General features: G+C 33.1%; 1 protein-coding gene across 7 annotated transcripts in view; it reads left to right on the top strand.

The window, feature by feature from the left end:
• Nucleotides 1–24059, top strand: part of LOC117166926 (UTP--glucose-1-phosphate uridylyltransferase) — a 194490-nt gene that overhangs the window by 152045 nt on the left and 18386 nt on the right. For 5 of the 7 annotated variants that reach the window (XM_033351388.1, XM_033351389.1, XM_033351387.1 and 2 more), the window contains exons 7-9: nt 137–275; nt 391–528; nt 3433–3599. In XM_033351388.1, coding sequence (XP_033207279.1) covers nt 137–275; nt 391–528; nt 3433–3599 — 444 coding nt within the window. Of the gene's footprint in view, nt 1–136; nt 276–390; nt 529–3432; nt 3600–8738; nt 9008–10415; nt 10698–24059 lie in introns of those variants that run through there. The other 2 variants (XR_004466328.1, XR_004466327.1) reach the window with 2 other exon arrangements.

The following is a 24059-nucleotide window of genomic DNA, read 5'->3' as shown; positions in this document are numbered from 1 at the left end:
CGCCTTTCTACTACTCAAATACCTGCTTGCGGACTCGGGTAGGATCACCTGGGCGTTATGTCCCTTCTTTGCGGACGGTCACGTGTTTGCATAATATTATAGACGGAAAATTCCTAATCTATTTACTTTATTTTAGGGTGGTACTCTCATTCAATATGAAAACAAACTTCGGCTTTTAGAGATCGCTCAAGTACCGAAAGACCATGTGGATGAATTCAAATCCATCAAGAAGTTTAAGTACTTCAATACAAATAATTTGTGGGTGAAGCTAACTGGTAATTTTGCTATGCTATTGATGTTTTGCTTTTAAAATGTAGGATTAAAGCATTATATAGGATAATCTTAAGTGGAAATTGATTAACCCATAGTCATTTTCTTTCTGTGTTTCAGCCATTGATAGGGTTTTAAGCAATACTGATATGAATTTAGAAATAATTGTAAACGAAAAAACATCTGAAACTGGCATGAATATTATTCAATTGGAAACTGCTGTAGGAGCAGCTATGAAATCATTTGAAGGAAGTCTCGGTATGTTGATCACCATTGGTACTTGTTCTAATCAGAATTGGCATATGTAAAAACAATTGAAGGCATTATTAAACATTGTCCCTTCAACCAATTGACGGAAGTCATGTTATTTTTACGCGCAAGTTAGTAATCCTAATCATTCTAATTGGACGAATATTTGACAAAACCTTTATTTAGTATTCCAAGTTCTCAAGCTGAGTTGATAGAAAGAGAATGACGGCCCTGGTCGTTTGCACATGACGTGTGTACTATCGCTTCGTTATATTAGTTAAATTACGGATTTTATAAAAAAGTGTAGGTACTATGAATGTTTTGTGGTGTTAAAATTACTCTAGGGAACAAATAAATACATTTTGTTTTGTTGCTTTCATTCAGTAAATCGGTTTATTTTACCTTTCGACATTGGAGCTTCGTGCGGGTTACGTTTCCAATATGGTGGCATGTGCTGTTTGTACTAGATTAATAGTAAGAGTGTCGATAAATACTCTGGCTTGTGGAAAGTGTAGTGGGTTGTCACATATAACCTGTCTGAATTTGGCAACTAAGGACATTGATAGTATCACTAAAAAACAAAAGGTTTGGAACTGCATTAATTGCTCTAAATCCTTGGACAAGGAAAGTACTCGTCATCGAGGGTCTCTTCTCTCTTTTTCGTCTGAAGGGGATATTAGTAAGCCAGGGATGTCTTCTGCCACGCTAGGGCCAGGAGTTGAAGCACTAATTTCCAATGCTGTTGCTAAGGGACAGGAGTCTGGCCTTCTAAAAATCGTTACCCTGTTGGAGAATTTTCAGGCCAAACAAATGGTATTTAATATTTCATTTAAATGAGCCATCAAGGAAATAAAAGTTGATGTCGTTAAAAATACTTTCCGCATTGCGGTATTATAGAAGACTACATCCTCGAACGTGACGGATATCATTAAGCTTGAAGTGCATTCTGAATCTGCTTCAGATGAGAACCGAGTTTTAAGACTCAAAATTCTAGTCTAATGAGTAGATGTGATAATCTAGAGCAAAATGCGCTTTCTTCAACACTTGTGATTCACGGGTTACCTGTCAAACAGTTAGAGGATTTGCCCGCTACTTTCTGCAAGATTGCTGCTGCTTTGGAGGTGCCGCTCACAAAAGATGATGTTTCGTCTATTTACCGCCGTAGAGTTCTTACAAGTAATGACACATCACGGAACATCCCACCAATATTCGTGGTTAAACTACCTCAGCAATCTACTTGTGTGAAACTCTTAGAAAATTGCAGGAAAAAGCGTGAATTCATAACTAATATGATTGGATGGAGTGATAGTGCGCCATGTGGACCTCGCAGCTGATCAACTTCTATGTACGGCATACACATATTGCCGTGGAAGAAGTGGTGAAGCAAGATTGAGCAAAAAATGACAACACAACGTGGCGATTTTCATATACCTAACAGCGAGTTTTTATTACTGTTTATTTTATATAAAGAAATTGATTATATGAAGAAATTATAGTTATATCTGAAGTGACAAGATAGATATTGATAAAACTATACTTGAACTCAAACACTTATACTCAAAGTTCCCACTTTTTTGTTACAAAGCACACCTCGAAAGTAAAGGCTTCCATGCCTCTAAATGATGCGCGAACTGTAAAGCTGCTAAATAAATTTCTCGGGTGGTTGGTACAACTACTAGCATGTGATACACGTGTGCACAGGCATTGTCACTCGTGTTGTTGCAGTATTTGCCTTCAGCTCTTCGTAATCGTCTATTGCTGCAAATTTCACACTCATCAAAAGTCGCCTATTTTACGCACTTGTATCACAAATAGCTATTTGTGACTCCCACCTCCAAAATTTCATTTTAACTTCTTCAAAATAATCTTTACATTAACTCTTTTAACAACAGTAACTTCAAAGTGTGTGAATACACAGGTTACGAATCGTAAATTCCAAAAACATTCAATTCATTATTAATGCGACACAGGCCAGACGGTCTTGTCACTACTGTCAAGCAGCCTTTGGCGTGCAACTTTTTCGGACGGGTGCTGCAGTAAAAAGTGTGTGATACACGTGCGTATCAGATAATTACTACTTATGCAATTACAGCAAGTTCCTGCTGCTATTGCTGCAAGTATCGCAATCTTTGCAATATTCCAATACTCGACTTGACGAAACTGCATATGGATTTCGTGATTTAATTGAAATGGAGCTCAAAGTTATAGATAATTTACAGCTCCAGTGTCGGATGACCTTAAGATTGTATTGGTAAGTTGCTTGTAAGTGCTCTAAGGATATATGCGCCGCTAGTAGCTATAATAGTGAAGTTGTACAGCCCAAAGGCAACTCAAATCTGCAATCTCATGGTTATCCCGAATGCTTCTCCGTTGTCAGTGTTTTAAGTCAAAATATTCCCTTTTAAATTTTCCTCAATATTAGAACTTTGCCCTTAATTTTCACACCAAATTCTAATTTCATCAGCACAAGAGCGTGTCTTTTATCATTCTATCAACCTTAAGACCATGCAAGACCTCGGATGTTTGTAAAATTGATTTATTTCAGTTTGAAAATACTCACTGACGATGGAGGCTGTGTCGTGCTTGCAAAAAGAAAAACTCTCCAGGTTATATTAATCAACACCCTTAATTTAATACTGTCCTTAAGTCAGAAAGCGTCAGGTTCACTGCTACGATTTTTCAAAAATGGCCAAAGAAATATTTTTTGTTACTTTATGACTTGATCTTATGAAAAAGTAACTTGACGTAATTGACTAGCTTGCAACCGATTTTCTATCTACGAAAAGCTATATGTCGGAGTCGCTTTTCCTTTTTTTCGCAAAATCAGTAACTGACTATATCATTGCAACTGTTTAAGTAGAGAGTTACACAATGTGTTGCAAACTAAAATTTACTAAAAAATTTTTTCCTTAGGCATTCGGGTTCCTCGAAGCAGATTCTTGCCAGTTAAAAAAACGTCTGATTTATTGTTAGTTATGAGTAATTTGTACACTTTGAATAAGGGATCTTTGATGATGAGTCCTAATCGAATGTTTCCTACGACGCCGTTTATTAAATTAGGCGACAACCACTTCTCAAAGGTTAGTAATATTGCTTCACTCAATTGTGCTTTGATAATAAGAATAATAAATTATGTAATTTTGTCCTAAAGAAAACTGCGAAATTTACCAGGAGAGAAATTGGGGTTGAAAATGATCCGGAGCCCACAATTTTTATCCAATTTCATGTTTTTCATTAGTTAAGGCCATGTGACGAGTATATTAGCTGATCAAGTCAGCCCTAAGATCAATATTTCTTCATTCGTATTGAAAAAAAAAGTTTAAATAACGCGGAAATTCTTTTCAAGAAATGTTAATAAATATTAAAGGATCGTTTGTGGCCTTGCAAAGAGTTAGGGGAAGAAAAAAGGTTATTTATGAAAATAATGATTATTAACGGTTTTAAACTTTACTTACTCGCTCCGATAGTGCTGCTTTGACACAACTGATACGTATGTCAGGCTAAATTTGTTTATGTGCATTTTAAGTTTAAACATTAGTTTTTGTATTATTTGTGCATAATGTTCGTGAGCGATTTTTGTTGTTTGGTCCCACTTTAATAAATATAAACCTCATAACTAGTCCATTGACAACTTTGAAAATTGATTCCAGTGGTTTACAGCACGGTCGGTATTGGTCCAAAATAGTAATTAGAATTTTTTCACAATTCTAATTATTCAGGACAAGAGACACATTTCTGCATACAATCTATTCAGGGTGCCAAATTTTTAACAGGATATTTTATTTCGTGTGTACGTAAGTTGGGAATGAAACTTACACTGGTATTTACTTCGAAATTTTTTTATCTCCAAAACTTGCACCGGAACAAAGCAGAGACATGGACTTTATTACCTCCTCTTTCATTTCCCAAACTTTCAGAGCGATACCTCACTTCGTTTAGACGTAAGTGGGGAAAGAAAAATTGAGGACCAGGTTTGGTCACGTGACCCTCTCGTCACATGGCCTTAAAGCGAATTAAATTCTAAAGAGGTCTGTCGGGGCCAATTTTGTAAACAGGCTCTATTTGTTTATTATTCAATTTGAAAAATTCTAAAAAAAAAACATAATTTTTAATACTTGAGCTGCCTACTCTGTATTATTCATCGATATTGCCTCAAAATGGTAAAAAAAAGTGATATATTTACAACCGATTAAAAAATCCTGATTTCTGTACAATCATCAGTTTCGCTTGCAAAAATGAAAATTCCATGACAGAAATGAACAATCAATAATATTTATCATTGTTATAAACAAATATTGATTAACAAATGCTTTGAAAGGTCACTCATTGATAAAAAAAAAAGTTATTTTAAATAGGAAAAATCTCTTTTTTTGCTGAAATGTTTATTGGATCATAAAAAATGAAACTCTTACGAAATTTAATGACGTCCAACAACATTTACCAATGCTATAGATAATCTTAATCAAGTAAATCTTGAAATAGTTTTTTCGTATAAAATAAATCTGTTTTTTGGCTTCGATAGTTAATCCTACCTTGAAATAGGGAACCGAATCGTAAAACGTCTACATTCAACATATTTTTTCAATATTATAAGCAATTAAGATAAACGAAATCATGAAGCTCCTTCAAGAAATATGAGTGATTCAATTTGGAATTGATCGTTCAACGACAAACAATATGTGAAAACCCTAAATACTTGAAACTCAAACGACTAAAAATCGAAAAGTCTAAGCACACAAATTAATTACTCACATTCATCTTGGACCACCGTACTGAAGGCCTAGACATGCTAGAATGCAGACGCACGCGCAATAGTTTAGAGAAATAAATTGTTAATAGCAATCACTGGTTGTAAAACATTTGATCATTTTATTTTAAATATATTTTTTTTCGGAAAGCTAATTAATTCATGTTCAAGAAATTCGCAAATGCAATCATCATTATTATTAATAATCGATTGTATCATAGCATAAAATTATAAAATTTAGATTTATCTATCAAGTTTCATGGGCTGTCTCATTGATATAGAGGAAAAGATTCTACGGGAAGAATGACGTAGATTTCATGTAGAAGACAATTTCTTTCTCAAGCAATTACATCGTACATCACCCACTTAAGCATTTAATTATAGTACGTAATAAATACAGGTTAAGAAAACAATCGTCTATCACATGGATTCTATGTAATTTTTCCCGTAGAATCCAATTATGCTATTCCTTATTATGGGATAGACATTTTTAAATATATTGTTTGTGATGTTGCAATTTGCAGCCCACAAAATACATTTTCTGGACTTATTTTATTTACACGATGCTTCATGATTCGTTTCGATCTAGTTAATAATTTAATTTCTTAACGCTGATTCGTTCCGAATTCTTATTTTTCCTACATATAAACCTTTCTCGGAGTCAACGTCATCACCGTGAGGCGTCGCAGAAGGTTGTAGGTTAGGATAGATCATAAATTCTCGAGCGAGCTCTCTTTTTTCTTTTTAGTGCTTCCTTGCCGTGGTAGTCGCCGAGTCGTGGGTGGTGAAAATTTGTCGTTATAAAGATATAACCAACTATATCCGTGAATAAAAAATTTGCCAAGCTTGCAAGGTAGATCAGTAGGCACCCGATGGATTTATGGGGCAGCGCATCGTATAACGGCCCTGGATTGTCGTAGCCTTGGTTAGAATGGGACCGTTTCCCCCAAATACGGCATGATTTAAATATGTCCTCGCAATCCACGACTTGTTTACGAAGTGGATTAAGTGTGTTCCTTTGCGATCGGCTACCGGTAAAAGAATTCGTGATTTATTCCAAGTGGTGAACCTATAATAGGCTCGCAACCCTCCGAATTGTAGTAAGAATTTATGACAAAGTTACAAATTAGGGGAGACTAAGTTATCAAGAACCGCGATAGCGCCTTCCAAAAACAGTCTTAGTCACTACAACCTGCGTCGCCGGCAGTTAAGATTTTCTTGTGGCAACCTCGTAGTATCCCGTAGTCGTATCCCATCATCCAAAAAGAAAAAAATATCTGTTAAGCTAAATCCTAAGTTCGTCGGACTGCATCGAATCTCTAAAGTCTTTTCTCGTGCTGTTAATGAATTCAGTAGTTTATCAAATAATAAAATTAGTAAAATCCATATAGAAGACCTTAAGTCCTCTATAACTTCTGACTACGATTTCTATTCTGATTTACACATACCATAGTCGTCCTCTTAGTCGCTCCTCTAGTCGTCACCACTGTTACTCTGATCATCACCCTCTTAGTTGTTGTCTTCACTTCTCCCGTAGATGTCATCATCATTGCCCTCATAGTTGTTCCTAGTATCAACAAACTACATACCACTCAGACACGTTTACTTGAATCGACACCGAAGAGCCCGACAATAGCGAACTTTCTTCGCAGGAAGAGCTAAAAGCTCGAGCTTTGCCAGGATGGGGTTACATTAGGCCATAGATGCTATTCCAAGAAAATAACCGGTATATCCTCACGAGTTCAAGCTTAGTCCTGGTGGAAATAGACGACGAAAAAGAAACATTGGAGTGTAACTTCCACTACGGGTTATTCGGAACCAGAAGAATACATGAAGCAAACGCCTCCATTCGAAATTCCATCCACCGGCGCTAACGTCCCGGAAAACGATGGCCGGGTTTCACCGGATATCGATTCAGCACCAATTTTGAGGTGGCACTTCGTCCGATCTCGGGCTCCAACTAACATCAGTTAGGCCTGCGAGAAGGTCATCCTTTTCAATAGAGGATAACGCCCAGGAATTGACTATATCCTGTTAAAATGGTTGAAGAGGAGACCTAGACAAAGATGCTGGTACTGTGGCAGTTCCGTGTATTGCTATCCAATTTACCTTTATTTTCCTAGAAATTGTCTATTACAAGGAAATTTTGTTATAACTGTGGAGAACTAGGAGTCACCGTCCGCGAATGTCCCCTTTTCAAGGACTTGCCTAAAGAGTTTGCTCACGAAAATCTGCGCAGTCCACCCTCGTAAACCCCTTATCTATATTTGCTGCTTACACTATTTTCCCCGATAAAAAGAATAAACTTTCCTACTTTTTGTATTTACCAGTATTCCCTAGTAGGCCATTATTGTTTCCGAAACCCCAAAAATTGTCATCCTCTTAGATATTCAGTTTGAAATATTATATTGAACGTAGTACTATGCAATACCTTTAAAGTGCCTTAGGAACAATCAACCAAAAAGATATGGAATCAATGTGATAATAATCATTAAAAAGACAAAATATTATTAATTTTATAGAAAATTAAACAGTTTTAATTTTTTTAATAAAATATTCAAATAACAATAATTAGGTTTCCAGTAATGTAGGAATTGAGAATACTGAATAACTTCAAATGTAATTTTATAATTATTCGTTGCAAATTTATTATCTCTTATTATTTAACATTTACTTACGAATCAATCTCAGAGCCTCTTTTCCTATTAATTTTTGCAGGGGTTATGCTTTTCTAAAGTGCAAAAAGATTTTTTAATGTTCCAGAATATCGCTAAACATTTACCGATGAAGACCTGGCTTAGTCCTCTCTTAGGAGGGGAGAGTTGTGAAATTTCGATTTAGTTCGTAATTTATTTTTCTTATCGCTGATTCGTTCCGAATTCTTATTTTTCCTACATGTAAACTTTTTTCGAAGTCAACATAATCACCGTGGGACGTCGCAAAAGTTGAATCTTCGGGACGCCGGAAAACACAGCTAACTAGCTGCTTCTACTTAAACTTTGACTCTACCATTTAAATTCTGCCGCCAGTTCCAACACAGGGCATTGTTACTCACCTAACTTCTGAAGATTTCGACTGGGAATCGCTTGCAGATATTGAGAGAAAATCACCTGCATTTTCTAAAAGGCCAAGATTGTTATAAAAAACTCCAGGATTTCTCTTCAACTCTTCATCTATTTCGTCTGATTTAAAGGCGATTCGAATGAGGAAACCATACTGTTGATATCAGCTATAGGCGTGGTTACTCTATAGATCAGGCCCGTGTCGTAAATACACCGAATTTATAATCACGGTGCCAGATTTTAATTGCTATAAATGGGCCTATTAGTTTATAAATTTTCGAACGACGTTTTCGAAGAGTAAGAACAATACTTTACATTTATTGAATTGAATCAAGCAACAACGGGAATTTAAATATAAAAACCAAAAACATACTATATGTATCGTTTTTCATCATACGACTTTGTTTTAGTTTTACTTTTGTCCACGCAACGTTTCGGGAATGGCTGAATTCCGACGAATCAGAGAGCAGCAAGATGGACATGACGTAGATTGGGATAAGTGATAAATCTCGAGCAAACTCTCTTCGCTCTCTTCTCTCTCCTTTTGTTGCTTTCTATCCCTTGTAGTCGCCGAGTCGTATGTGGTGAAAATTTGTCATCGCTCCACCGAGAGCCTAGGCCAAGTCATCCAGGATACTACCAGAAAGAGGATTATTTTCTGGGCTCGGCAAATCAACCGGTAAGATTTCTTTTTTCTAATCCAGTGAGACATCTCAGCTCTTTTTCCCAGAAAGCAACTTTGACAATTATCTTCTCCCTTTGTCGGTTTTGAAAGCCCGTAAATTTCAATTTGTCTTGTTTTAGTTGGCCAAGAAAGCCCTAAAACTTATCTAGTTGGTCGTGATAGCCCTGAAATTCAGTTTGTTGCCCACAAAGCTCACTTCAGTTTTTAAGTTTAGGTTTGCTACGTGGCCACGAGATTTCACAAGATTGAATCTCTTGAATACAACGATGTATATATTATGATTTTGTGCTTATTTTTATTTTTTTTGGTGCGTTTTATCTTTGTGACTTCAGTTTGTGATTTGATTTGTATATGATTTTTGTGAATTCTGATATGATATCGTAAATTTGCCATGACGTATATTATATGTATTTTTGGTCGTTCACCCCATACCATAAAAACTAATTAGTCGTTTTCTCCGCCCTTAGTGCCCCTGAGAATTAATTAGTTGTTTCCTAAAGATAAAACTAATATCTAAATCCCTATTGCCCCAGAAAAATAAGTAGTTGCTTTCTACGCCTCTTCTGACGAAAAATTTACCATAACAAATAAGAATAGGCTTTATTATTAAATTCCGTAAAATTATGGAGTATCGATACGATAAAGGATTGAATTGCTAAATCCATTTGTTTGGTATTTTTAAGAATCGAATTTTAAGCTTTTTACTGAAATTGTATTTCATTTGGCTGTAAAAATCTAAAATTGTTTAAGACGTCAGGCTAAAATTGTAAACGTAAGATATTATATAACTCGCTGTATGATCATTCATGAGTCAGAAACCCCTTTCAATACTAAAAAATCTTCTCCTTCGCAAATTTCGCACTTGAGCTCTGAGCTAGTTTGCACTGTAAAAAAAGTTGTTGAAAATTACCGCATTATTCAGTGGATATAAAAATACCAGTGACTAACGTGGGAATTTTACTGCAATGGTTGAAAATTGATGTGATACTTTAAAATCACATGCAGACAGGAAAATTCCCGTAACTTCACTTTCAGGTAGTGTAATTTGACGTTCTTCTTGTAAAATTCAACAGTTAATGTAAAATGACAGCCATCTCGCGACAAAGACACACATAACCTCCACATTGACATAATATTAGAATTGTTTAATTGAAAACGTCCATTTATAAATGATACTTCCAGCTATAGTCCAGTCATCTAGTCAGAAAAATAGGGCGTAGGTGATAACTTCTGGGGCAATCATTTTTTTTTCTTTTAAGTACTTGATTTGGGGGTGCATAATATGGGATCAGGTTCTATGCAAAATATCACTAAATATCACTATATCACTATATTTCTAAAAAACCCCGATTTTTTCCAATTTTTTGCCAAAAATAACATGTTTGTTTTTGTTCCTCTGTAGCTCGGATTCTACTCACCAGATCTACAAATGGTCAACAGATGAATTAAAGTAGGCGTAAATAGCTATACTTTAAAAAAGAACATCGTCCTAACTATAATAGTTTGCTAGTTATAACCTGTCAAAGGTGGCCTATTTCCACCTGAATTTACAGGTAAATGCCCAGAGTTCAGTTTTTTGTAAATAGATCGTGTCCGGGTTTTCACAGAAGAAAGTTCCTACAAAATAAATACAAGAGGACTTAATTCTGCTTAAGTTTAAAAAAATAAAATGTCCCTACTCCCAATAGGTCACGAGTAATGATGAACTTAGGATTAATTAGATATGTACATTAATAGGGAGAATATAAATATTCTTTTGTTTATATATAAACCGCTGTTCCTATTATTCGTAAAGTTAATCCAAAATCCGCAAACCCTGGCGAGACTGAAGCGTCCGGTGGGACGACATACAGGTAGGCTAAAAAGGAACGCTAAAAGACTTCTCCTATTTAACACCTGGACATTTTTCTTTCTAGCCCCTTTGACCAGCGTTCCCGAACCTTCATTGGAATTTACTTTAGAACATTGTTTAATTCGCTAGCAGTCAGCACAAAATATGTTAGTGTTTTTTTGGAGAATGTAGGCTGTTGATTATTTACAGTCTTTACAAAAACGCTACAAGTGGTTCAACAAAGAACGGTGATCGGTGATATCTTTCTTGTGAGGAATAATTCGTCACTGCTCTCTAGATGGTTATCGGGTCATTCATTAAATGCTATGAGGGAAAGGATGAATTAGTATGTTCTATTCGAGTAAAAACTGCTAATTCTGAGTACAAACGTCCAATTAGTCAGATTTTTCTTACTACTCAGTGCGAAAGAAATAAGCGAAATCTAAAAATGTAATATTAATTAGACTTCAATGAAATTGTTCGGTAATTTTTGTGGATTTTTGCGGGTGGCTAAGACTTAAATCCTAGTCATTTTATTCTGTCTCTCTACGGCTGGCTTTTTTCCGTGTAGTTGTCACTCACGAGGCGGGCGATATGTTTCAAGTTGTGATGTTTTGTCGTTATCAGATTTTTTGCACTTGAAAATTATACAATTTATTTACATAACCAATTTCAAACCTATTTTCTATTTTCTAGTATTTGATTGAAAGTTTGAAATCACGTTATTTCTCAATTTGAGGACTTGCAAAATGCCCCAGGCTAAAAAGTCGTGAATGGATGAAGATCCCGGAGGAGCACAGTTGTGCAGCTTGCGACTGATTTATTAATCCTCTCAGGATCATAGTTCATGCTGAAGGTGGTCATACATAAAATTCCACATAAACTTATTAAATATAAATTTTCTTCACCATTTTTTAAATTGCTCTAATTAAAGTAAATTTTATATAAAAAGTCCAGCGATCTAAAAATTTGCAGTTAAATTGTGCCACCCTGTATTATATATAAGAAATTTTTGTTTATTTTTCCAGTGAAACTTTTATCATTTCTAGATATGTTGCTGCATAATTAATATGATCATTTTCATCGATCAAAAATTTAGAACTTAGTACGTCGTCATCATCTATTGAAACTTCTTTTGGCATGATATTACAAGTTGTAGAATGTCCAAAAAATTGCTTTGATTTGACTTAAAGTGTAGACAGGATGTTCGTTAATTCCGGCTAGTTTCAATATTTTTAAGTATATCTATTGGTGTTGATGTTTCAATTATGCTATCTTTTAAAAGGTGTAAACTGGCACCTGAGTCGATCATAATGCGAACGGGGTTTTTTCAAGTAGGATTATTAATTATTTTGGATGGTATATAATTTCTCGTACTGAAATTAAATGAAATTGTGACTGTTTTCAGGGGTTCGGTTCTATTTGGGTCGGTTGCTGTTAATTTTGGGGCGTTGATGCCACCCAGCTAACCTGTTACCATCCTGAAAGTTTTTAAAATAATCACATGTTATAAGGGGAATTGTTACTTTTATCTCAGTTTTCTATCAGGTATCGGCATAGTCGACGTAGTAAAGTAGGGTGGATTGCTTGTATCAGTTCCCTTCCAGGCAAGTAACATAGTGGAAACAGCCGACAGCGATCTTACTGAACTTAAACTTCGTGCGCATTTGCAAGGAATAAACATTCATTGGCTCTGTGATTTCCCACATAATTTAAAAGTACAAACCTAAATAGCATTGACGTTAATTTCGCAATAAGTTTTTTTTATTGTAGGGCATACGTTTCTTAAATTATAATTAACGATAAATCATCAAAATTGTTCTACAAGCAGTGTATAACTAATTAATTTTGAAGAATTTAATGGACTCGATAAAATTAATTTATGTATTTTAATTGTGATAATGAGATAAAAAGGAGAATATTATTGTTGGAATATTGTGTTGAATTTAAAGAAAGAATTTAAGAATGGAATTGTAAGATTTATTAATCTGTTCTAGATCTGTTATATTATTAAGAAAATTACCAAATTATTATTTTTTTAACTATTTCAGCAAAAGCTCTTTTTGTAGGATTACTTTCTTGATGTAAAATTTCAATATCGCCCCAAAGAAAAAGTGAGAATTATTAGAATTAACGGTAAACTACGTCCTTTTTCCAGAGTTTCTAATTGTTCTTTACCTAATAGTAATATTGTTTTTGAATCAAATTCTTTTTTATAATGTAATTAGAATTGTGACTTTAGTCGTTTTTTTAAAATTAATTTCTTTTAATCTGTTATCAACGTGTTTATTAATAAAATTTTGTGAAAAGTTATTCAGAAAAAGGTAAAGTTTTACTATTTCTAAGCTTTCGTTATGACATTTTTTGTCCGAAAAGAGAATAGCTGAGTCAACTTAGTTTTTTATAATAGAAAATTTTTTGTTGCAAGGGACGGTTAGAGATAAAATTAAGTAATCGGCCATAATACGAGTAGGTTGATTTGCGGAACTAATTAGTAGAGATGGAACCGTTATCATATTTAATAATGCTAATGTTAAGAAAGTTGATAATATTATTATATTCTATTCACGGAGAACCCGTGGGAGTTTCAAAAGTTTGTCCGTAAAAAGTATTTTTGAATTGAAAATAGGTAATATCCATTAGAAATTGTATTCCTTTAAATTTAGCTAAAATTAAGTGACTTTTTAATGTAAGACCATCTTTTTCAATTCTGTTGAGAAACAAATATATATGAACATTAGTAAAAAGCCTGCTGAGATATCCTAGGGATATGCCAAGGATATCATTTTGTTGTGAGAGAATTGAACAAACTATCAAAACTTGTAGCTCTATACATAAAAAATTGCAATTCACACATGAAATAGATTATAATATTATTATCAACTTTCTTATTATTAGCATTATTAAAAATGATAATGGTTTTATCTCTAGTAACTGGTTCCGTAAATCAACCTATTCTGGCCATTTACTTAATTTTCTCTCTAAACATCCCTTGCAACAAAAAATTGCTATTATAAAAAACTAAGTTGACTCAGCTTTTTTATTTTCTAGCAAAAAATTTCATAACGAAAACTTAGAAATAATAAAACATTACCTTTTCCCAAATAACTTTTCACAAAATGTTATGAATAATCACATTCATAACAGATTAAAAGAAATTAATGTAAAAAAACTAAACTAACAATTCTAATAACATTATAAAAAAGAATTTTATTCAAAAAACAATATTACTGTTCCATATTATGGTAAAGTTTTAGAAAATATAAAGACTCTTAAAAACATACAAAATCGGCACTACTTTCCGTATAAATGCTAAACTTGATAAAATAATGAAATTATGTAAAGACTAATTAGAAACTATGGAAAAAATTACCTAGTTTGCCGTTTCTCTTGTAACTATGGAAAATATTATATTGTATATACAAAAAGACCTCTATGCATTGTCAGATTAAATCATGATAACTTTCTTAATGATCATTTCTATAGTAATATTAATGCTAATAATTCTCACTTTTTTCTTTTGACGATATTGAAAGTTTTCATCAAGAAAGTAATCCTACAAAAAGAGCTTTTGCTCAAATGGTTTTTATCATAAAAGAACTTATTAGTTTTCTTAATAAGATTACAGATCTAGAACATATTAAGGAATCTTACACTATTATTCTTGAATTCTTTCTTTTAATTCATCACAATATTCCAACACTAATATTCTCTTTTTTGTCTCATTATCACACTTCAAATACATAAATTAATTTTATCGTGCTGGTTTCTACTTTTTTAATATAATCGAATTCTGGATCTGTTATATTTAAAAATAGCCGCTCTTTTCTTTCGATCTGTGTTATGAAAGGTCATGCTCTAGGAGCTGGGTGTAATCCTGTCCGCCGTTCTAGGACCGCAGGATTTTTTCATCGGATTTTAATTAATGAAATAGCGCTGTTCTAATTTAAGGTTTTTCGAAAGTTTAAAAATATGTCGGCTAAAAAACCGATGTAGAAAGAGAAATGTCCTCTAACAGTTTTTAATTCAATCAATCGCTAATATAAAAAATAAACAATTACGTTCAACAGTGAGGAAAATAACATTGTTCTTATTTTTAATAAAATATTTATTTCACAGGAAAAATCTTCAAACCAAAGTTAGACTACTGACAGAGGAGAATGTTTTGTCCAAGAGAACATTTTTTGATAAAAGTGCTAGATTTTGAGAAAACATCGATTAAAGAAATAAAAAAATTCAGAGCCAGAACGGAAAGGTGGTTTTCTTTGTAGAAGCAATTTTATCAAGAAATTTCTAGAGATAACAGATACCCCTTTTTGGGTCTACTTTAACTTTCATTAAGAAAATTTACTCTAATGTTTATATTTAATAAGTTCATGCGCATTTCTGAGTATACACATTTTGACGGGCTGTACGTTTAGAAATTTTATAACAAAATCTTCTGGACATAGCTAGAAATAGCTGTCAGCTAGTTTAAAATCAAAAACTCTTTATGCTATAAACAATATTAAACTAATTATCTTTATTAACTTCCAATAATCGCAGCGACTTGTAATAAAGCTGAATAATTTTTATTAAAATTAAGTAATAAAATGGCTTTTAAAAAATATTACTATTAAATTATATTTTTTGGTTAAGTGTAATGAACCCTTATTGTTGTCATAAAGGAAAAGTTTACAGTGGCGGAACGCGGGCCCCATTAGTCATCCCAAATTTTTCTGAGCCAAGTGCGTAAACTTGTCACCCTGGCTATTTACCTGGAGAGGCGAGAGCCCTTTGTAAGAGCCACGCGTTTACGCCTTTGGCTCAGAAAAAATTTGGGATGGTTTCAGAGGGGCTGCATGCCGCCCCCGTTGACTTTTCCTTTATCGCAGCAATAAGGATCCATTAAATTTAAAAAAAAAATTAATAATAAACAAAGTATAAGTAATAGTAATATCTTTAAAAGCAATTTCATGAATTGATTTTTATGAAAATTATTCAGCTTTATTACAAGTCCCTGCGATTATTAGAAGTTGATAAAGAGACTTAGTTTATTATTGTTTAAAGCATAAAGAGTTATTATTTAATTTCAAACTAGCTGACGCTAATTTTTTAATTAAGTCTTCCTGTATCCATGTAAAAATTTTCAGAAGATTTTATTAAAAATTTATAAATGTACAGCACGTCAAAGTGTGTATGCTCATAAATTCTTATTAACTTGGTAAATATAAACATTAGAATTAATTTCCTTAATGAAAGTTGAACTAGAACAAAAAAGAAGTATCTTTTATCTCTAGAAATTTCTTGATCAAATTACTTCCCATCAAGAAAACCACCTTTCTATTCTGGCTGTCAATTTTTTATTTCTTTATTCGATGCTTTCTCGAAATCGATCACTTTTAACAAAAAATGTTCTTTTGGAAAAACATTCTCCTCTATGAGTAGTCCAACTTTTCTTTGAAGTTTTTATCTGTGAAATCAATGTTTTAATAAAAAAAGGACAATGCTATTTTTCCTTACTTTTGAACGTTATTTTTTTATGTTAAGCATTAATTGAATCAAAAAATGAAGGAAGACATTTCTCTTCCGACATCTGTTGTCTAGCCGACCATACATCTCAAAACTCTGGCATTTTTCGGGGGGCACCCTACTTTTTCGTAATCAGCACATTTTACATGCTATTCAATTTAAAAATCCTGCGAACCTAGAACGGCAAACAGGATTACATCCAGCTCCTAGTATATTAATTGATACTTGTTGACGGTCTCTTTTGGAGTCAATGATGTTCTTTTATCCTGCTCTCATGACTAATATGTTTTTTGATCTTTTAATCTTTTTATCTACCATTATCTAAGTTTTTTTAATGTGTCTTAGATTTTATATAAATTACATATTACAACTAAAAATCTCGTTCGATAATTAAAACTATGGTAAATATTATAGATATTTTTGAATCCTGATCTACAATTCGTTTGGTATTTAAGTTATTATCAACATTTATTTTATTTTCACAATAAGCTTATGGTTTTTAGAACTTTTTTAGAACATAATTTTTGAGAATTGGTTCCCCTGATGATGGAAACGGTGGGTTTCCGAAACTTTAGGACAAATATTAAATAAATTCGTCTGATTGAGTTGATAGAACTCCGTTTCTTTTTCTTGTTTGTTCATCGCGCATATTCAAAGTATATTCAAGTTGATCACCGAGATTGCTATGCCCTTGACGGTTTCGGTTTTGGTTTCCAAAACCGCGTCTTTTTCTATTCGAATTACGAGACATTTTGAATTATTTCTGTTAACACGGTGTAAGAGTAAATTTTATTATAGTTTAATTGACGTGGGTAACTTTATCCACTTTTCTTATTATTTTCGTGATTTTAACATTTAACTAATTTTTACTGTTTGTTTAAGTCAAGGAGTTTATTATTGCATCTATGACTGTAATTCATATTTTTATGGTTGTTATATATTTAGCACTGCGTACAGTTGGTCAGGAGACACAGTACTGTGGCCAACAGTCGTAAAACACATCTAAATCTACATAAACGAAAACTAAGGACACCTATATATGGTTTTCAAAGGCGCTGAAGTCGAATCTGACGTCAAATTTCAAAAAAACTAAATGGCGGATCCAATATGGCAGACGAATAATTAAAAAGATTATTGGATCTATTCAAAACGTTTTATCTGGGGGGTTTCGAGGGTGCTGTTTACGAGTCTAAATTCAAAATTTAAAAAAAATGACGGTTTTCAGGGTGCTTTCTGCGTAAATTCCTCCAGCCTATAAAGTTAAACTCTTTCTCAGCATTATTGAGCTTAAAATACCAAATAGCATGGAACGTTCTGGAAACGTTCCGCGGAAACGTTCGGCAAGTTTTAGGAACACTCCCAGAACGTATAAAATATCTTCTGCTTGGGAACGTTCCAGTGAAACGCTCCAGGAATGTTCTAATAGGACCTGAGGGGAACCTTCCGTTATTGCTATTTTTATAAACAATGCTCTCGTAAATCGTAAGAGATAGATAATAATGGATGTCATTTTTTAGATTTTATCACCGCATATACTATACTATAATACGATATCCATATTATAACCTGATATATATTTTGACCTATTACTTACGGCTCACGTGATATTTATTGATAGTAATAACTAAAACGGTACTATAACGGTGCATCACGTTTAGATTTGAAAGATATTTTACTTATCATTTAAGAAATAACGTCTAATTCTAAAATATTTTCAATATTTAAATTCAGTTTAGATATAATATAAAGAATGTTAGCATATACGTGAGTTGGTAAATGTCGACATTATATACAATATAATTGGATTCAAGAAGAAAAAGGCAAAAAGAAGAGAAACTATATTCTGTACATTTCGATAAGATGTCGAAGCGACGTAAACAAGTAAAGAAGTACAGCGAAACACTAGACGTTTATGTGTATGTGGAGCGTCGCGGTGGATCGGCAAACTTATTTAGAGGCACGTCGGGACAGGTTGTGGTGCTCGAACGATGACTCCTTCAATTGCGATTTTTATGATATTTATGAAAACTTGCAAAAGTGGGCACCCCTAACGTGAAGTATGGATTATAATTGAACATACTGATATTTTAAAATTGCCAATAAGCAGTGGAACTCCGCGGTACAAAAACACATAAGGAATTTTTTTAAAACTTTGTGTGTCAACGGAGCAGGATTTCGTTAATTATTAAATAATTTTCGGAGAAGATACTTGTACATTTTCCGGACGGAATTCATTTAGAATCGTGCAGTTATGCTCGAAGCACGTATAATAATTTACAAACAAAGTATGTTGTTTTTGAAAGAGAATAGACGACACATATATTACTGATGGTACACGTTTATTCCAAAGTTTGATATTTTTCGTCTAATGTATCCAATATTCTTACAATCGTATCTATCCTCTTAATTCTAAAACTATTTCTGTTCCGCATTTAAAATTGATTGAAAAAATTTTGAAACCCTTATAAATTGACAGAATTGCTTCGCTGCACACGTTCTAGAAAAATATCTTTTGACAATGTCTATTATTTTGTGTCATTTTCCATATTCTTACGAAATTGTATGAAATCCTTTGATATTTATTTAATTTTTTATCAATACAATATCATGTTGTCATTAGAAACAAAGAAAAATATAGTTTAGCACTTTAGATAACTTGCACATCAAGCTTTCTTCTTAACAGGTATTATGGAGTATTTTTTGTTTTCACCGTACCATTCAATCGTACTGTTTAGTAAAAGTAATTGGTGGAGAAATGTTTAAAACAAAGTACAACGTTTCTACAGTTTCTACTGTTTCTACAGTTTCTACGTTTCTACTGCAATTTTTTATTAAAACATGTAGTACTTTGTAAACAAGAACGTACAAAATGTATCAGAAAAATGCAATAACATAAAAATAGCTCATTTTCTTTTGTATTCTCTTGTAGACAAGTAAACAAAAATTATGAATAAAGTATAAGCTACTACAGTTCAAAATTTTTTATAAGTTTTTACTTATTATTTTGTCTTTCTTGTAAACATCTACAATGTCTTACAGAAATTTATAGGATTTTACATTTTTCATTAAATGTTGGTTCTTGACGTCATGAAGATACTTTTTATTTTACGTAAATTATTGTAGAAAAGTACAAATGTTTCGAAAAATTCCAAATCACCCAAAATTTTAATTACTAGAAAATTGTAATACACATTTTCTTTTAAATACTTATAGTTCATTGTAGGTATGTAGTAGCATTCTACAAAAAGCTGCAATTAAAAAAATTACACTATCAGTAAGAACATCAGCTATTATAGTACATCACAGAGCAAGCAGCAATTTCAGTTATGCGACTATTTTTTACATTGAAAGTGTACCTTCATATTAATATCTGTTACACATAATTTCAAATTAAATATAAACTATCTCACTTTTAAACTTTCCTGTAATTTTAGTTATAAGTTATTGTATTTCTTTGTAAGTTCTTGAAAACATTTTTTGTGCTTTTTTGAAACATTTTTCCAATAGGTTACAAAACAGAAAAACATCAATATTTACAAGACATTAAATGTTCTTCTCCAAAGAGAAACGTATACTTTACAATATTTTTAGCAGAATAGTAGAAATTCGTCAGAAGCGATTAATCCACTAGGTTTGTGATCGTATACTCACTGCCATAATTTTCATTAGGTTCGTTATCATCTTCAGTATCGCTGTCATCGTCGTCTTCTTCTACTCGAATAATGAAGGATTCTTGCTGCTGGTACCAGCTTTACAGATGTTCATTTAAGATTCCTTCAGATGCTCTGCATCAATCTTCTTCAGCCTTTGCGTGTTTTATGCAATTGGTTAACAACTATGCAGTCACTGGTTCCATGACGGCTATGCACAATTGCCTAAAATCCTTGAGCTTGAAAGTATTATTATACTTAGCCACGAAATTTTGGACGTATGCACATGTGAGTTCTATTGCATCAAACTCGCAGTGAGCAACAGGAAGCCAAAGTAACTTGACATCAGTACACCCTTCTTCTATGCATATTTTATCCAGGTGATCGATTTTTGGGTATTTATAGGTTTGACACAAATTGTAGAACGCTGAAACCGTCTACCATTTATAGGTGTCAATACCGAAGGGCGAGGGAATTTGACGCTTTACTGCCCACTCAATCAAATCAGTCTTTCTCCATGCCGTCCTTGGATCTCGAAATTTTGGATCAATAATAGTGTCGTATCGCGCTTGGTCAATGAAAATTGCAGATTTTTGCGGAAGACGTTGCATGACTTTTCGGAACCAATCTAAGTAATATTTAGAATTAATTTCAAGGTGATAATCGTGACTACCTTTTTTTTCCAATGAAACAGTCCATTGCTCCAGGCAGCAAACCCTCCCCACTACCAATATGGCAAATTATCAATCTATTTGCTGCTCCAGAGGGTTTAATAAAACCCCCTCGAAAATTTATAATTTATTGAACTCTGTGACGATAATAGTCGTAATTAGTGTGATCCTTTTGCAGAATGTGTTCCGCCAATGCTAATTTTTTCATGTTATTCTTCCCACACCATGTTTCATCCGTATAAAAGATTTGATATCCATTTCCTCTGCAGTATTGAATTTCTCTGAGGAATATTGCTCTTTTTCCCGCGGTTTCGTAACTTTCCATGTAGACGGTCTTCTTTTTGTACTTTTTCGTAAGAGAAGTTCATTTCATGTAACCATTTTTTTAAGGTTCTTATAATGAAGGTCGGCAAATCAGGAATGTCTTCTGTTAATTTGGTATGTAAATCTTGAACTGTACGGTATCATTTTTCCGCATAAGAATCATGCATTTTTCTTCGAATTATGCCAATCAAAAGGTCTGCCACCTTTTTGATGGGTTTCCACAAAGTTGCCGTCGTTCTGTTTTACTTCATTGCTAATTCGATGAGCAATACTGAAAGTTACCTGCAAGCATTGGGCTGTTCTTTCAATAACTTTGTTGACGTCGTTACTTCTGCCTGCATCTTTCTCAAATTGAAAGTACTGCCTTACTCGAAGAATCATCTCTTTTGCTTCAATTCCGTAAGCTGACGTATTCTATTTTTTTGACAAATCATTCTCATGTGCTGATATTATAGTCTTCCGCTTTTCTATAAAAACCAATTCCTCACTAACACATTCATTTTGACTAACGTTTTCACAGTCGTCGCACATTCTCGAATCATCACAGTCGTCGCAAATGTTTGACACATCACTATTCTAATCAGAGTCTGATAAAGAACGACCCCTTTTTATTTCTTCATTGGAAAGAGAAAGTAATACTTAAAAGTGGCCATCCATATTTTGTGCCCTATTGTGACTAGTAAATTAAATATAATATGCAGGGCAATTATCATTTACTTATATATAGTTAACGTAATACTTATGAGCTTCTCCTTGCTGTGACATTAGATTTTTCTATTGATCGCGGGTCGCACAGGCCAAATTGTTTTTTTGCTTCCAGACAATAATCAGCCCAGTTATTGCAGGCATGAGTTGCAATTTTTTCCGAACAGAATGATTACTTGATTCTGAATTCTTGACTGATTCTTGAATTCTATATTTTGCACGGTTCACTGTAACTAGTTTCGAAATTTTGACTTAGTAAGGTCGACCGATTATGGAAAAATTTTCACGAAAAACTGACTGTCTCAGGAAACAGAAGGCCCAAAATTCGTTCTCTGAGTCAAAACAGGGGAAATAAACCAATAGGAAAAGATGTCATAAATCTCGAAAAAAGAAACACTTTTTATTAATTTTATATTCAAAAATTATTATTCTTTTGCAATTAATTCTAACTTACATACATGAATTAGTATCTTCTTTGAAAGTAGAAAAAACTATAACACGCTTATTATTGATGTCGACGTAAACTTATTGTTAAAGGAGTTATATATACTATTGGTTTTATTTTTTCATAATGTTCACTAAAACCAGTTATTTGTAATTTAATTTTCTACCAGTCAAGAAGAATCAAAGAAATAATCTAGATGGATTTTCGGGAATATAAAATAATAGTACTTTCGAGTTCACAAATGTGTTATAATTTAATTTTAAGGTTTACAACTGCGTCTATATACACATGAGAAAGAATATTGAAATTATAAAAACTCCCAAAGAATTAAATCAATTCTATTCTGCTCCAATAATCTTTTTAATGATTAAAAAAACGCCTTATTAAGCACCATGTACAAAAACGTAATTGTAAGTTAATCATTATTGTATACACAGAATAAGATTGTACTATGTATAATAGGAGTCTTCAAACGTAGATCTTGTATCTCCAAGCAATCCCAGGTCAATAGGTTGGATCTAATCTGTTTTCTAATATCTATTATTTCTACTATCCATTGTACTATCTATTCAGTTTTTCTATTGTACTATTCGATACTTCAGACTAAAATGGAGAATTATGAAATAAAATCGTAAATGTTTAGTTTTTGTTATTTTAATATTGCCAAATAAAATATTCAATCCATTAAAAATTTGTTTTACTGACAATTTAAATTCCCTAAAAATCTGTAAAATTATTAAAATTACATAAAAAATTATATTCGCATAAATTGATGTAAAATATTAAAAAGTAGTAAAAAATTCACACGTACTTAGGTTTCTATTACCTAATATTAAAAACATAATCAATTTCAAAATCCATAATAATAAATTTGTACGTATTAGTAGTAAACAAAATTATTAAGTGGACCTAAATAATTTATAAAATTTTTGCTTAATTTCTTACTTCAAATTATTTAAGTAAAATACTTTTTATTTTTAGTCCTGTAGTTATACCAGAACAAAAGGTCCTCTAAGTTGAGCTTTAGAAATCGAGCGCTCCCAAATGAGATTTTTTTGAGGTGTCATGAGTTTTCTCTCATTTTCTCCTCGGAAAAAAATGATGAATTTTGAAGAATGCCGAGCGATCCTGGGCCGCGCTGAACCTGTGGCTTCGTGGAGGCCCCTGATGTATAATATACCATATGGCCAGGTCTATTCATCGACCAATACCTGCACTCTGCACGGAAACGTACAGAAGCAGGCCCCTTTTTTCAAGTCATCGAGCGGCCAGCAGCGGCCAGGCAATGGACATCCTTCAACCTTTTTTTCTTTACGCTATTTCCTCAAGAGATTTTAGCATACCTCATTAAGGTCCAAATTATGCGACCTTACTTTACAGATAAATATACAATTGAGACTCCGGATTCTATAACCACGCATAAAATTTGCCTGGCCGCTTCAGGCCGCTCGAGTTGGCCCCTGATGGCTTGGAAATCAGTTTTCGAAAATTCAACTTTTTAAGATATCACTTCATAGGAAATTTCATGGCGCATCTTTTTTCTCTCGACAAAAAAGTTGTATCTTTCACTGGTTCTGTAAAAAATCAAAAAAACTTAATTTTTCAGACAAGAAAATTTACTAAATATTTTCACTTCAACTCGCTCCGAAAGACAAAGTTCTTAATATTTTAAGATGAAAATTTGAGTGCTTGTCCTTCAAACTGTTTTTAAGATAATGTGCTATTGAAAAATAATTGGTTTTGTTAAATAAAAAAGTCAGACTGATCGAGCGCGTGAGGGGTGATAATAATTATCACCTCTCACGCGCTCAATTAAGGTAATACTTTTCAAAAAACTTCATTTTATCCTAATAAACATTTCTTTCGCTTCAAGTTTGGTCTTACTCAAAATTCCCTCGATAAACGAAGC

Source organism: Belonocnema kinseyi, chromosome 2 (assembly GCF_010883055.1).
Source record: "Belonocnema kinseyi isolate 2016_QV_RU_SX_M_011 chromosome 2, B_treatae_v1, whole genome shotgun sequence".
NCBI classification, from domain to species: Eukaryota; Metazoa; Arthropoda; class Insecta; order Hymenoptera; family Cynipidae; genus Belonocnema; species Belonocnema kinseyi.
The sequence above is the reverse complement of the archived record's forward strand: the minus strand, read 5'-3'. Positions and strand labels throughout refer to the sequence as shown.